The following is a 14,556-nucleotide window of genomic DNA, read 5'->3' as shown; positions in this document are numbered from 1 at the left end:
TTAAAGGGGAGACTCCAATGGCTCATATTGAAAGATGAGCTGTCAGGCTGGAAGTGGGTTACCAAAGAGGTTTCTCAGGGTTCAGTCTTGGGACCAATCTTATTTAACATTTTCACTAATGACCTTTGCAAAAAAAAGTGGGTGTGCGCTAATTAAAATGCGCGGCTGCCACAAAGTTGGGCAGTATTGCCAATACAGAGAAGGACCAGAATACGATACAAAAAGATATGGACAACCTTGAAACTTGGAGTAATAGAAATGGGATGACCTTTAATAGTGCAAAGTGCAAGCTCGTTACTTAAGGACTAACAAGAATTTTTGCTGTAAGCTGAGGACTTATCAGATAGAAGTGACAAAGGAGGAAAAAGACCTGAGTGTATTGGTTGATCACAAGATGACTCTGAGTCACTGATGTGATGCGGCCTTGAAAAAGGCTAATGCAGTCCTAGGATGCATCAGGTGAGGTATATAAGGTAGAGATAGGAAAATGTTAGTACCATTATACAGGAAACTGGTGAGACCTTATCTGGAATACTGTGTGCAATTTCTGTTCTCCCATTTTAAGAAATATGAATGCAAAATGGAACAGGTGCAGAGAAGGACTACTAGGATGATCAGAAGAATGGAAAAACCTACCGTATGTGAGGAGACTCAAAGAGCTTGCCTGGTTTAGCCTAATAAAATGAAGGCCGAGGGGAGAAATGATTGCTGTCTCTAAATACATCAGAGAGCAATACCAGAGAGGGAGAGGAGTTATTTAAGTTAAGGGCCAATGCTGACACATGAACTAATGGATATAAACTGGCCACCAAGAAGTTTAGGCTTGAAATTAGATGAAGGTTTCTAACCATCAGAAGAGTGAAGTTCTGGAAGAGCCTTCCAAGGGGAGCAATGGGGAAAAAAACCTAACTGGATTCAAGTGGGAGTTGGGTAAGTTTATGGAGGGGATGGTAGGATGAGACGGCCTACAATGGCATGTGGCCCATCTGCAATTGCTAGTAGCAAATATCCAAAGTGGCCAGATTTGGGACACTAGATGGGGAAGGCTCTGAGTTGCTATGAAGAATTCTTTCCCAGGTGTCTGGCTGGCAGGTCTTGCCAAAAGGCTAGGGCCCAACTGATCACCATACTGGGGTCAGGAAGGAATTTTCCCCTGGGTCAGATTGGCAGAGATCCTGGGTTTTTTCACCTTCCTCTTGAATATGGGTCTTGGGTCACTTGCAGGTTTAAACTAGTATAAATGGTGGATTCGCTGTAACTTGAAGTATTTAAATCATGATTTGAAGACTTCAGTAACTCAGCCATAGGTTATGGGTCTATTACAGGTGTGGGTGGATGAAGTTCTGGGCCTGCACTGTGCAAGGGTCAGACTAGATGATCATGATGGCCCTTTCTGGCTTTAAGTCAATGAGACTGTTTAATTTTCTTAAGAGCTTTTGCTGTGGGATCTTGCCAAAGGCTTTCTGAAAGTCCAGTTACACTAGATCAACGGGATCATCCTTGTCCACGTGTTTGTTGACCCCGTCAAAGAATTCTAATAGACTGAAGAGACATGATTTCTCTTTACATAAGCTATGTTGACTCTGTCCCAGCGTTTTATGTTCATCTGTGTGTCTGATAATTCTGTTCTTTACTATTAATTTCACCCAGTTTGCCTTGTACTGAAGTTAGGCTTACTGGCCTGTAAAAATCCATGTTACATTAGCTACCCTTCAGTCATCTGGTTCAGAGGCTGATTTAAGCGATAGGTTACATACCACAGTTAGTAGTTCTGCATATTTGAGTTTCTTCAGAACTCTTGTGTGAATATCATCTGGTCCTGGGAACTTAATGCTGTTTAATTTACCAGTTTGTTCCAAAACCACCTGTTGACTCCTCAATCTGGGACAGTTCCTCAGATTCATCACCTAAAAAGAATGGCCGAGGTGTGGGAATCTTCCTCACATCCTCAGCTGTGAAGACCGATGTAAAGAATTCATTTAGCTTCTCTGCAGTGGCCTTGTGCTTGAGTGCTCCTTTAGCATCTCGATCGTACGTGGCCTCACTGATTGTTCGGCAGGCTTCCTGCTTCTGAAGGACTTAAAATATTTTTTGCTGTTAGTCTTTTGCTAGTTGCTCTTTAAATTCTGTTTTGACCTGCCTAATTATACTTTCACACTTGACTTGCCAGAGTTTATGCTCCTTTCTGTTTTCATCAGTAGGATTTGACTTCCAAGCAGTCAAAAAGCTAGCAATGTTAGGAACCATTAGGAAAGGGATAAGATGAAAAAACAGAAAATACTATAATGCCACTCTATAAATCCGTGGTATGCCCACACCTTGAAAACCACCTGCATTTCTGGGCACCCCATCTCAAAAGAGGTGTATTAGAATTGGGGAAAAATACAGAGAAGAGCAACAAAAATTATTTAAGGGCATGGAACTTTTTTCACAGGAGAAGAGATTAAAAGACTAGGACTACACTTGAAATTTACAGTGGCATAGTTGTATCAGTATAGCTGTGCCACTGTCAGAGCGCTTGTGTAGCAGGATTATGTCGGCGGGAGAGAGCGCTCTCACCGACGTAATAAAACCACCTAAACAAGCGGCGGTAGCTATGTTGGTGGGAGAGTGTCTCCCGCCAACATAGCGCTGTCCCCACAAGCGCTTAGATCAGCAAAACTTCTGTTGCTCAGGGGTGGAGTAATTAAGCTGATGGCAGAGCTCTGTCCTGTTGCCTTAAAGCGGCTACCCTAGAAAGCTCCCCGCAGTGTAGCTGCATGGGTGCACTGTAGTTCTCTAGTGTAGCCTAGTCCAAGGGAGGATATGACATCATGAGTGATTTGGAGAAAGTGAATAAGGAAGTGTTTGCTCCTTCACAGCCCCCAAGACAGCCCACACTGTAACCTGCAACAAGCAAGCACACAGCAAACAAACTACTAGACAAATAAAGTAACAGACAAACTCACCCCTCATCTCACCTGGAGAACTCCCTCACAAACTCCTGTTTGCTGCTTCTGTCTGACAGAAAACCTGGCTTAGATGCCGACCATTCCTTAGACGCTGACTTTAAGGACGTATTTTCAGTATATTTATCTAACTCCCTACACAACATCCATACTTGCATTTCACCATAATATTGATGCCTAGTGTGACGCCGGCTTTGGTTTGAGACCTCCCACGACATTCTTAGAACTAGAATGTACATGCCAGACTCAGGAGATTCAGGGGGTGCCAAGCACTAACTTGAGTAATACTCAGCTGAGACATTTTGACCTGCATCACATCAATAGTTTGATCTCTAGCTCTGGGCTAGACGTGCCCCCAGACATTTTTTTAAAATGGCTGAGGTTTTTTGCTGGGTGTAAGTCGCTAGAACCCTGTGCTCAAGTGGCTTCAAATTTGAGTCACTAACCCTGCGCCCTCCTGAGACACACCTGATTTCAAAGAAATCTGACTAAGCATGTCGATTTCAGAGGACTTAGAATGGTCCCTCTTTAAACAGATGTCCTGACGCAACCTGGACAACAGGAGTGCTCCACAGAACTTTAAATACAGGCCGTGTCCCGAGCTGTAGAAGTTCTCAGCTACAGTATTGTATTGTCCTCTCAATTCAAATGGAATGTTTGAGACATGTCTGGCACTGGTGCAATTACTCCACCAAATAAGTAAAAAGGGAGGGCAATTGGAAGTTGCGAACTTCTGGCATTTTGAAGGAAGTAATCTGGCTGGCCAGTGAGGTGTTCTGAACTGTGCAATTGAGCCTCTCTTTGTACAGATCTATACTGTGAGCTAAAAGATGAAATATCCATTTTATAGTGCAGTACTACATGCTGTGTGGGGGGAAGGGTTATGGTGTCCTGAATATGTAGTTGTTGAAATTGCTTGGCTTTCAGGCCAGTTGTGCACCAGGCATGCATGTCACCCAGACAGCACTCTGCATGAGTGCATTACTGCCTGCTGGTTCTAGCTGTTGTAAGCAAACTGTGTTCATCACTGCACTTATGGCTAAGGTAGATATTTTTTGTGCTTATTTAAGCATCAAGTCACAATAAGGCACAGATACTATCCAGAATCCCACTATTCCTACTTGGTTATGAAACGCCTCCATTAAAAAATAAACAGAATAGTCCCCTCCTTACACACACATGCAGGTGCACAAAAAGCTTCTGAAGGAGGAAGATATTCTTTGCTTGTTCCTAAGATTCTGAGCTCTGGAGAAACTGACGTTACAAGATCTTAAACGGTCAGTGATCAATGGGACTCTGCTGAGCAGGTTGTTTAATGAGTTATTCCACCAGGAAGTAGAAGTAGAAAAGCATTGTTCAAAAATAAATGGAGGAGTGTCTCAAAGAGTGGAGGAGGGAAGTAAGTGTCGTGCCTTCCTGCTCCTATAGCCTGTTGAGTAGAGATGGGATGTAGAGTTGAAGCTATTCATTGAAGCTTACAATGTTTAGGGATGTTGCAAAGCAAGACAGCACAGACTATTAGGAGTCTAATCAGAGTTTTACCTAAGAGGGTTGAGAAGAAGGCATGTCTGTGCCCTGAGGAACTTGCAGTCTGATTCAGGTTGCACACACGTCAGACAGTGTCATAGCAGCAGTTGTGAAGCTAAGTGGAAGAAGTGGGTTTGCAGGAGACAGAGGGGGACACCTGAAGGCTCTTCCAGGTGTAGGATGCTGCATAGAATGAAGGTGACATCAAGAGTGCAAGGAGATGAGGGGATAGGAAGAAGAGAGGCTTCCAGCGCAGCTGCTTGTGAAACTCTGGCTTAACTGTTAAAAAGAGCAACATCTTCAGTCTTAACAACAGTGAGTGGGAGAGTCTGAACTAGCCGAAATCATGTGAAAAGGCTTAGTGGAGGGGGAGCTTAGGAAAAGGAGATGCATGGTGAGATTTCCAGCAGTGCCCATGTGGAATCTGCTGGTGAGCTCTCGCTGATGTTCAGTGAGAGTTCAGGGTGACTGACTCTCTTGGGCACTTTTGAAAATCTCCCCCACTATGCCAAGAAAAGATTACTAAGTAAGAACTAGAATTTTAGGGATATCTACGCTGCAGTAAAAGACCCACAGGTGGCCTGGCTTGGACTTGGGCCATGGGGTATAAAATTACAGTGTAGACTTCAGGCTTGGTCTGGAGCCCAGGCTCTGAGACCCCAGGAGAGGGGAGGGTCCCAGAGCCGGGGTCCAGGCCAAGTCCAAATGTCTACACTGCAGTTTTATAGCCCTGCGAACCCTTTCCAGCTACTCTGGGCCAGCTGTGGCTGTGCTGCGAGTCTTTTATCACAGTGCAGACATATCCTTAAAGATCATGATGATTGGTCAATCAAGTGAAGGGACTTTTCTCCTCTGGATTACACTGCCTTTTCTTCCTGGTGCTTCCGGAAAACAATGCTGGAGCGCAACCACTATGGACAAGCTAGAAAGGGAATTTCATGCCAGCCTTTTGTTCTTCTCAGAAACTTCATTCTGAATCTGTTTTCTTTTTTTATAGCATATTCAGAAAAGAAACGCCTTAGAAAGCCAAGCAAACGGCTTCTGGAATATGCAGAAGAATACGATCATATATTTGCACCTAAGAAAAAATCAAAGAAGGGCCAGGAACGATTGCAAAGGGTAGGTGAGAGCACAGTGCTGCTAACTGTGGGTCTGTGGTTTTGCTCTCAGAGGCTCTGGTTTGTATCCCTGCAGTATGTTGTTTGTGTTCTCGGTGTGCACTGTGCGGTACAGGTTAAACCCACTTCCATCTCTATATGTTGCTGCTGGTAGGTAAGTTCCCTGGAGAGGTCTGAGTTCGAAGAAGAGGAAAGGCTTCCAGCGCGATGCAGTCATGGCAGTGATATCCGGAGTGTGCAGCTGGAGCAGAACCCTCTGGTATCCACTCCCTCTTCCTCTTCAACCAAAGAGGCACCTCCAGTCCTTGAAGCAGAACATTTTCTGTTAGAAGAGCCAATATCCCATTCCTCTGAGCCCACTGACCTACTCATAGAAGGACATTCAGATTTGCCAGAGCTGACATTGTCTTCCCCGGATGTGTCTGAAGTTTCTGCTTGTTCTCTGGAGGCAGAGGAACGTTTCCTGAAATCAGGTAAGTGATGTGCAGCATGCCTCTCTGCTGAAACGAGTGAGTCTGCTTTGCATCTAGCAGCAGAAATTCTGACTCTGCTCAGTGCTAGAAAGCTGAAGAACTGTTATCCGGTTTCTGTTCTGTTAAACTTAGTAATATGACTGTAAAACGGAAGAGCGAGCAAGCATAAATTATACATTTTGGTAACCAAATGAATCAGCTGGTCATTTCACATTTCCTAGTGTTGTCCTTAATGTGATGTGCTCTCTGTATTCCACATGTTTATCCAAACCTGGGTATTCAGACCTCCCTCTTCTGAACATGTTTATCTCTGCATGGATGCTGCTTGCAACAGTTATATTTCCAGCAAAGTGGGTTTCTGCCCACGAAAGCTTATGCCCAAATAAATTTGTTAGTCTTTAAGGTGCCACAGAACTCCGGCAGTTATATTTCTGTTAGTCTGAAAGTGTTTTGATGTCTCCAAAACATTTTGGATAAACAGAATCATAGCATAGTTGCTGTATCTGTACGAGGCAGGTGCTTGGGTTAGAGCTGATCTTTTACCATGATTGCGAGACCAGAAGCATTGTAGTTTTGGGGCCTTGTACCAGCAGCTGGACCCTCACTCATCTAAATGCACCAATACAGAATCAAATATAGAAGTACACATAATGTAATTTTTTAAGCCATACCAACCCGATGGTAACATGTGAACACAGGACCAGTGCAGACAGCTGGTGTTCAGGATGAAGGTGGAGATACCCGGGTTGTGGGTGGCGGAAGGAAATTAGCTGAGGTGGAGAAGGGGATCTGGGGAGTGGTGTTTAAATGGTCTGTAAAGTGATGTAGTGGCTGGTTGTTTTGCTCTTTATAAGCTGTGTTGCTGGGACATGCAGTCTTAACTGACAGCTAGGTACGGTTTTTCTGGGAGTTTGATGTGGTTGTTTAAACATCGATATTGTGACCGAACCTAGAGACCACAACCAGGTTGATGTCCAGAATGTTGGGTGTGCCACAAATGTAAAATACATGATAGTCACTGCCTGTGAGAGCTTACAGTTTAAAATACAAGATGTGGCAAGTGGATGAGATTTTAAATGTCAGTTGGTATCTGATAATGGATTTTGTTAGTCTGAATCCAGTTAAAGAAACTGTAATTTTCCTAACAAGAAGAACTTTATTGCAGGGAGCTTGGAGAGGAAGCGTCAGAGGAAGCCAACTAAGAAGCTCCTGGAATCCAATGATTTGGATGCTGTGTTTATGCCAAAGAAGGAGGGGTGGACTCCTCCAAAGAAGGTACATTCCTTCCAGCAGATCCTGAATGCTAGATAGAAATTAAATGCCAGACACCAGCTTCTGTCTGTAGCTGATTGCAGATATGAAATAAAATGTTATATAATGTGGATTTCAGACTCTTTGGATAGCAGTCTGTCCTGGGCTATGGTGAGAGTTCATGATTTTTAGGAGATGCTCAGTGTAGATCGATTCAGAACGTGTTACACAAACTCTCCTTTATAAATTCATCCCAATGGGCATTCCTTTCCAGCCGTGGGTTCAGTATTAATAAACCCTCTCAGAATTAGGTCATGTTTAGTCGTATGAGCCCTGTGCTGAGTCACCAGATTTTGCTCTGCATGTTACAGTGAATAAAACTATTAAAGCGAGATAAGGAGGGAAACAGCTTTGGTTGTTATGAGCACTGGATAGTTTCTGCTGTGAAACATCTCTCCTCTTTAATTTGCATTGGCAAAGGAAACTCCAGGAAGCTAGCCAGGGACACACAAGTGGAAATGCTCTGCAGTAGGCTTTTCCTTTTGGAGAGCAGGGAGTCTTCACGTGTTCTGTTCTGTTGCTGCTTGATCTCGATTCTGAGGTCCTCATCCCAGAATTTCCATATGCCAAATTTTCTCTGAAGAGGGGATGACATTTCTCTCATTACCCTTCTCTGTGAGCTGGTGAACATCAGAATGTGTCTTAGCTGGATCTCATCAAACCTGCACTTTAAGTTGATGGGGTTCTGATGGTATTAAATATTCCAGTTGCTCTCTGTGGTATTGGATTCAGATATTTAAGGAAAAACACTCGTTTGTCTCTAGTGTTCACCAGGTAACGTGGTTTTAAAAAACGAGTTAAAAAGACTCGGACTTAAAGGCCAGAATGGACCATCATGATCATCTAGTCTGACCTTCTGCACAACGCAGGCCATACAACCTCATCCACCCATTCCTGCAATAGCCCAGGCCCTCTGGCTGAGTCACTGAAGAAGTCCTCAAATCATGATTTAAAGACTTCCAGCTACAGATAATCCACCGTTTACTCTAGTTCAAACCAGCAAGTGACCCATGCCCCACACTGCAGAGGAAGGTGAAAATCCCCCAGGGTCCCTGACAATCCGACCTGGGGAAAATTCCTTTCCAACTCCAAGCGTGGCGATCAGCAGGGATCCTACTTTTCTATGATTAAAAAAACGCCAAAATTCTCCGATTTAAAAAACCAAAAAAAACCCTCGCATTTTTCCACAATTAAAATGAAACACTAAACTTTAGTTTCCCTAGCCACAATATATATCAGTTGGACACAGTGTTTTTTTGTTACATTTACCATTTTTAAGCAAGTTTGAAGCCTGCCAGTGCCATCCTTCATTATAAAATAAAATTAATAGAAGGATCCACTCACAGTGCATTGTTTCTTTACTGTTGTCAATGCCCTGCTATTTCAGCCTCTTGGTTTTGTTTCTTTTCATTCGGTTGTTTAGCGCTTTCCATGTGTTCTACAGTTTCCTGCCTTCAGACATAATTCACAGCCTTGATTCATACAGTACAGAACAGCACCGTACCATCAGCATGAAATTTGTCCGGGCCAAACTCAGTGACATGGTCTTTGGCATCTTTTGGCATCAGTTTTTGGCATCTTTTCATAACTTTAATTACTCACGTGTGGAGGCTGAAGTGAAATTTGAGATCATTAAAACACGAGCCACTATACGCCATTGAGCAATCTCTATATGCTGGAAGCTGTTTATTGGAGTATGTTGAGCTATGTAAATCAAAAGTGCATTCAGAAATCAGCCACAAGAGGGGCCAGGGGGAGGGTGGCACACAATGAATGTGACTCTGGTACTTTCAGCAAAATTTAGTTAATATTTGTTTTTATTTTTTCACAAAATGTAAAAACTAAAGATTCGAAGTAAAAAAGCAAATTCCACATTTTTCTATGGCAAACGGATTTCTAGGAGCCTTGGCGCTCAGTGGGTGAGACACTTGGGAAAGAATTCTCTGTAGTAACTCGGAGCCCGTCCCATCTTCAGGGACCTTTGGAGATATCCACCAATAGCAGTCACAGATGAGCCACATGTGACTGTAGGCAACCTCATCATGCCACCCCCTCCATAAACTTACCAAGCGCAGTCTTGAAACAAGTGAGTTTTTGTCCCCACTGTTCCCTTGGAAGCCTGGTCTAGAACTTCACTTTTCTGATGATTTTAAAACCTTCTCTAATTTCAAACCTCTGCTCTTGGATGGCCACTTTGTATCCATTTGTTCTTGTGTCGCCATTGGCCCTTCACTTAAATAGCTCCTCTCCTTCCCTAGTGTTTATCCCTCTGATGTATTTATAGAGAGCAATCTGTCTCCCGCTAGCCTTCCTGTGGTTAGGCTAAACAAGCCAAGCTCCTTAAGTCTCCTCTTGTAGGGTAGGTTCTCCATTCCTCTTATTATCCTAGTAGCCCTTCTCTGCACCTGTTCCAGTTTGATTTCATCTTTCTTACACCCGGGGGATCAGAGTTGTGCATGCATTTCAGGTTTCATGCCTACTAGAAGTCCTTGCCAGTCAGTGTGGGTTTGCCATCACGTTTTCCTATTTTAAAGCTGTTTCTCTCTCTCGTTGCTGTGTGAAGCCCCCCAAGATGACAGGGGATGGTGGAAGGGATTGTTAATGTTGAGTGGTGTGGTAGCAGCATGAGATCAGTGCCCCGTTGTCCTAAACCTTGTACAGACACATGGCAGAGAGACCAGCCCTGTCCCAAAGGGTTCGCTGTCGAAGTGTAAGATGAGGGGACAACAGGTGGATTCAATAAACAGATGGGGGAGCACCAGGAACCAATGAGATGCCACAGTCAGCCTAATAAGCAGAAACCATGGTACTCCAGCTGTCCAGCCATTCTGGACTAGCTGTATATGAAGATTTATCCAAGGCAAAGCAAGTGAATGGAAAGTTTAGAGGGTCCCGTTTTTCTCTAATCTCTTTGTTAGTTGGAGTCTGAGACATTACTTGTAACAGCGGTTCATAAAAGCTTCCAGATTGAGTGGCTCAGGAGAACACATCTCCCTGCTGGTGTCTGAATGCACTGGTGACTTGTATCAATCTTCTTTATCCCCAGTGTTTTGATGCTGGCCCTCTGGAGAGTGACCTTTCCGAATTTTATTCCACGCCCCAGTTTTTGGATCTTGGAGAAGGTAAGAAGATGTTAAGCTTCTTGTGCCGTGTCTGGGCATGATCTGTGCTGTGTTCTCTTCCCCTCCCTGGAGATGACACTTGTAGCCAAAGTCAAGGGAAATTTAGTTACAACACTTAGAGAAGGGGGACAATTTATCAGCATTGATAACTTAAAATATCTAAACATCTTACGGTGCTTTGAGCTAGCTTCTTGTGCTTCCCCACTTGCATCTCAGGAGAGCAGGCATGGCTTTGAGCTTCTCTGCTGAAAGGCTAAAACCAATATGAGATCTCGGTTCACAGGTCCCTGGTCCGGGAGGGGTTGCAGGAACGGGAGGTGTCACCAGGACAGCCATTTGGGAGCTGTATGTCAAGGCATTGACTGCAAGTTTATACTGGCCTAGTTATCCACTAGTGCAGCGGGGCAGATTCTGAGGTTACCAACATGAAATGCAGAATGCACTGCAGTGCATGTGACCAGGAGAACTGTTATTTCTCCATTTGTCTTGACATGTGTCTCTCCCATCAGCTCCTGACAAACTCTCGGAGAAGCAGAGAAAGCGCAAGAGGCAGCGATACCCGTCAGCCCCAGCGCAGTACAAGAAAGGGAGGGCGGACGATCCCAGTTCTGAGGTACTGCTAGTTCTCCGAGGTGCTGCAAACTTTATCAAGGAATCCCTTGAACCTTGCCTGTCCTTCTGCAAAGTATGGTGTGAAAACCATAAACCGCAACATTTGATTGGCTGGGTGGGAGAGAAAGTCTTTAAATAGGGCTTTTGTTCTGACGAATGCAACTGTGTGTGCTCTGAGTTTAATCTGAACGTATCTCTTTGAATTAGCAACTGCTTTTTAGAGACCACTCAAGTTTGGGCTTAATTTTGGGGCGATTGCTCAGCTAATTTCACCATGAGAGACGGTTCTAAACACTGACAGCTGAATATCATTGGGAGTTTTGCTTTGCCAGTTTGGAAGGGTTTTCTTTCAAATGAAAGAGACCTTGGCTGCTGCTTCAGGGAATCCTGCCTTCTTGCTCATTGATGTGCAATATGAGTGTGGATGTCACACGTTGCATTCTCCTCTCATCTGTGTTCTGCACTAGCATTAGCTGCAGAGTTATGGCAGAGGACGCAGAGACATTCATGAGGCCAGGTCTCTTGTTTGCTATCCGGGAACCTCCTGTTAAAGCTCTGTCCCCAGTCTGAAGTGATCCCCCCGTCTTCTCTGGATACTTTGAACACACCTGCCAGAGACGGCTCATAACGATATCTCTGCAGCCACAGTTTGCCTTTTAGAAATGAGCCAGGTCTCACCAAACATTTCCTGGGAGGGGAGGGTCACCTCTGGACCTCCCCCTTCTAGTGACACAAGTTGAGCAGTTCACTGTACTGTCAGGATGCGTGTTAGGAGCCATTTGTTGTGATGGCTCCCGGTGGTTCATAGCTGTTCACCCAGCTTGTCTGAGCAAGGCTCAGCACGTTGCTGCCCGCTGCCATGGCAGTCTCCCCTGGGGCAGGACTAGTGGAGATAGCGAGCACAGGTGTGCAAGTAGTTCTCCCACCACTGCCTCGCAGTGCCCCGGTCATGGCACAGGTGGCCTTTCTGGGGCAGTTTCTGAATTCTACTGGCCTGGGCGTGTGCTGCTTCCGCTGCTTGGGATTGCTGTGTTCTCGCAAGCCAGTTCCAGAGCATGCCTCTAAGCAGCTGTGCTGTGAGCATGCTGCCAGCTGGGCCGAGAGATGGCGGGACACTTGCGAGTGTCTCGGGTGACAAGGAGCTCCCGTTGCAGCTGAACTCTCATTCAGAATACCCTGGTTGGTGAGTGGATGTCCAGGAGGCTTGCCAGCAGGACATCCCTCGCTCTGGTGCACGGTGTTGGGAGAACATGAAGGGGCTGAAGGTCCATTACAGGAAAGTCTGGAATAGTGACAGCTGCTCCGGGCCAGAGAGGGGAACCTGCCCCTTTGATGCTGAACAAGACTCCGTTTTCTGCACTCCCCACCTGTGGAGCCTGACATCCTGTTGGAGAGCACCCAGGCAGGGCAGGGAGACGGTGCTGGCGTGGGCAAGTCGAGGATCAGGCCATGCCTGGGAACATGCCAGAGACAGCGGTGAAGGTTCGGGAAGAGAGGCCTGTCCTTTGTACAAGGTACGTGGCTGTTCTTTGCTGTCCCTGATCAGGGCTGGTTTTGCAGACGTAGGGCCTGGGAGGACACTGTGAGAAATGGGCAGCTGCAGCCTCACTGAGCGCACATGGCTGCCTGCTCCACCCCCTGCCCGTCTGGCTCAGCTCCGCCAGGTTCAGCCACTCCTTCTACATTTGGCCGCAGGGAGCATTATTCCACGTTGGAGCAGATGTCCCAGGCCCACGGCATACAGCGATTGGCATAGGCATGCGTGTGCCTGGACTCAAAATGGCAGCCGGGCAGGATGGGCTTTGAGGTCAAACCCAGAAACACAGGAGCTGTCCAGGCAGAAGTGCTCCCCCCAGAGGTTATGTTGTCTCTGTTGGCCCCACGCAAGCCCAGGCCATGATCTATTCATCTGCTCTTATCTAGCCGCAGGCCTGTTTCATACTGCTTTTCCACTTACGGCATGAAACGCAGGCATAAGCATTACTGCGCACAAACCGCTCGAGGTCAGCTGTGGGCAACAGGGTTGGAATAATGGCCCCATCTACAGCCCTCAGTGGCTGTCCGCAAACAAGGGGCAGCAATCTAACAGAGAGAATCTCCCCCCAGACTTCAGAGCAATCTCTGGTAATCTTGCCAAGATAGATGACTGGCTTTACTAATCAAATTAGGAGTAATTCTAATTTCCAGCTCCCTCAGGGAAATGGCTGCCCCCTCTCCCGCTCCTTGAGCATGTCCTCATACGTTATCCAGGAGAATAACCCCAGCTAGGTCCTGAGAGTGGCATTGGAATCCCAAAGTGAGCAGGAACGAAACTATTGCATTCCTTGGGATTCCAAAGGTTTCCAGGATTAACAGTCTCCTGTTCCTTCGCTGTAGGGACCACTGCTGCACTGAGACCATCGCTGAGCAGGAGAGGGATCAGGCATCTGAGAATATCACAGAGCTAAACGCTTCACCAGTCACTGGGGGAAATGGACAATCAAAAGATCTGTCCTTGGAGCTGCTGGGGGTGCGCAAAGGGGACTCTGATGCTGTGGGCAGCTTCAAGAAAGAAGAAGCCAAATGGCATTGGAAAGCCAAGAACAGTGTGAGGAAGAGGACTGAGACTCCTGACAGAGAAGGACGCAGGAGCAAGCGTTCCAAAAGGAATGAGCGCCTGAGAAAGCATATTCAAAGGCAACTAGCGACATAATCCCGTGAACAGGCCCATGCACCTGTCCGGTACGTTCCATCTCCTCCTCCTTGTGTGCTGCTGTGCTACAGGATGGTAGCAGTGCGTTTTGGTCTGTTTCTTCCTGGGCATTCCCAGGGCATTCCATCCTTGCCAACAGACTGGACAGAGAATCCGACTTCCCAGGGCACGCATTCGTACTCCATATCGTCGCAAAAGTGCATGTTGTGTAGTAGTTTGGTTTTGCTCTAGTTTGTTGCTGCTGGTTGTCTCAATAAACAAGATTTGCACCATTTATCTCGGTCACCTCCTTTGCTGTACCGTCAGTACATCCCTACGTCACTGCTCCAGAGCTTCCTTCATGCAAACTCACGTAAGTTTATAAATCTCTCAAATGAAAAGCCTGGCATCTGTGCAGGGAGAAACCCACTAGCGAAGGAAGCAGTGCTTAGGGCTGCAGATCTGTCATGGCATGTTTTTAATCAAAAATCACAGTGCAGTCACAGTACATTTAGTGGGTGCCAAAGGGTTTTGGGGAAATGGTGTGTAAAGTCACAGGTAGGAAAATTCCACTCTGTGCCTCTTGAAATAAAATACGCATTTTTTCAAGTATTCAAGTTCAATCCATTTTATTACAGTGGTTCCCAGACTTTTTAGTATAGTGACCCACCAACTTCATATTGTCTTGTATTGCAACCCACCCAGGGGCCACAGTCATGGGGGGCAGCCCCAACAGGCCAGCATCGGATTCCTTCTCCTTTGCCGCTGCGCCTT

General features: G+C 45.9%; 1 protein-coding gene across 1 annotated transcript in view; it reads left to right on the top strand.

Moving 5' to 3' along the window:
* Nucleotides 1-14,556, top strand: part of NSD1 (nuclear receptor binding SET domain protein 1) — a 104,373-nt gene that overhangs the window by 48,512 nt on the left and 41,305 nt on the right. Inside the window, exons 6-10 of the mRNA XM_067535218.1 lie at nt 5,473-5,594; nt 5,748-6,066; nt 7,232-7,341; nt 10,424-10,499; nt 11,009-11,112. Of these exons, the coding sequence (XP_067391319.1) occupies nt 5,473-5,594; nt 5,748-6,066; nt 7,232-7,341; nt 10,424-10,499; nt 11,009-11,112 (731 nt within the window). The remainder of the gene's footprint in view (nt 1-5,472; nt 5,595-5,747; nt 6,067-7,231; nt 7,342-10,423; nt 10,500-11,008; nt 11,113-14,556) is intronic.

This window comes from Emydura macquarii, unplaced genomic scaffold, assembly GCF_026122565.2.
Source record: "Emydura macquarii macquarii isolate MOO-44397 ecotype Brisbane River unplaced genomic scaffold, CSIRO-AGI_Emac_v2 contig_378, whole genome shotgun sequence".
In the NCBI taxonomy this organism is placed as follows: Eukaryota; Metazoa; Chordata; order Testudines; family Chelidae; genus Emydura; species Emydura macquarii.
Note: the sequence above shows the minus strand (reverse complement) of the source record. Positions and strands in the feature narration are given on the sequence as shown.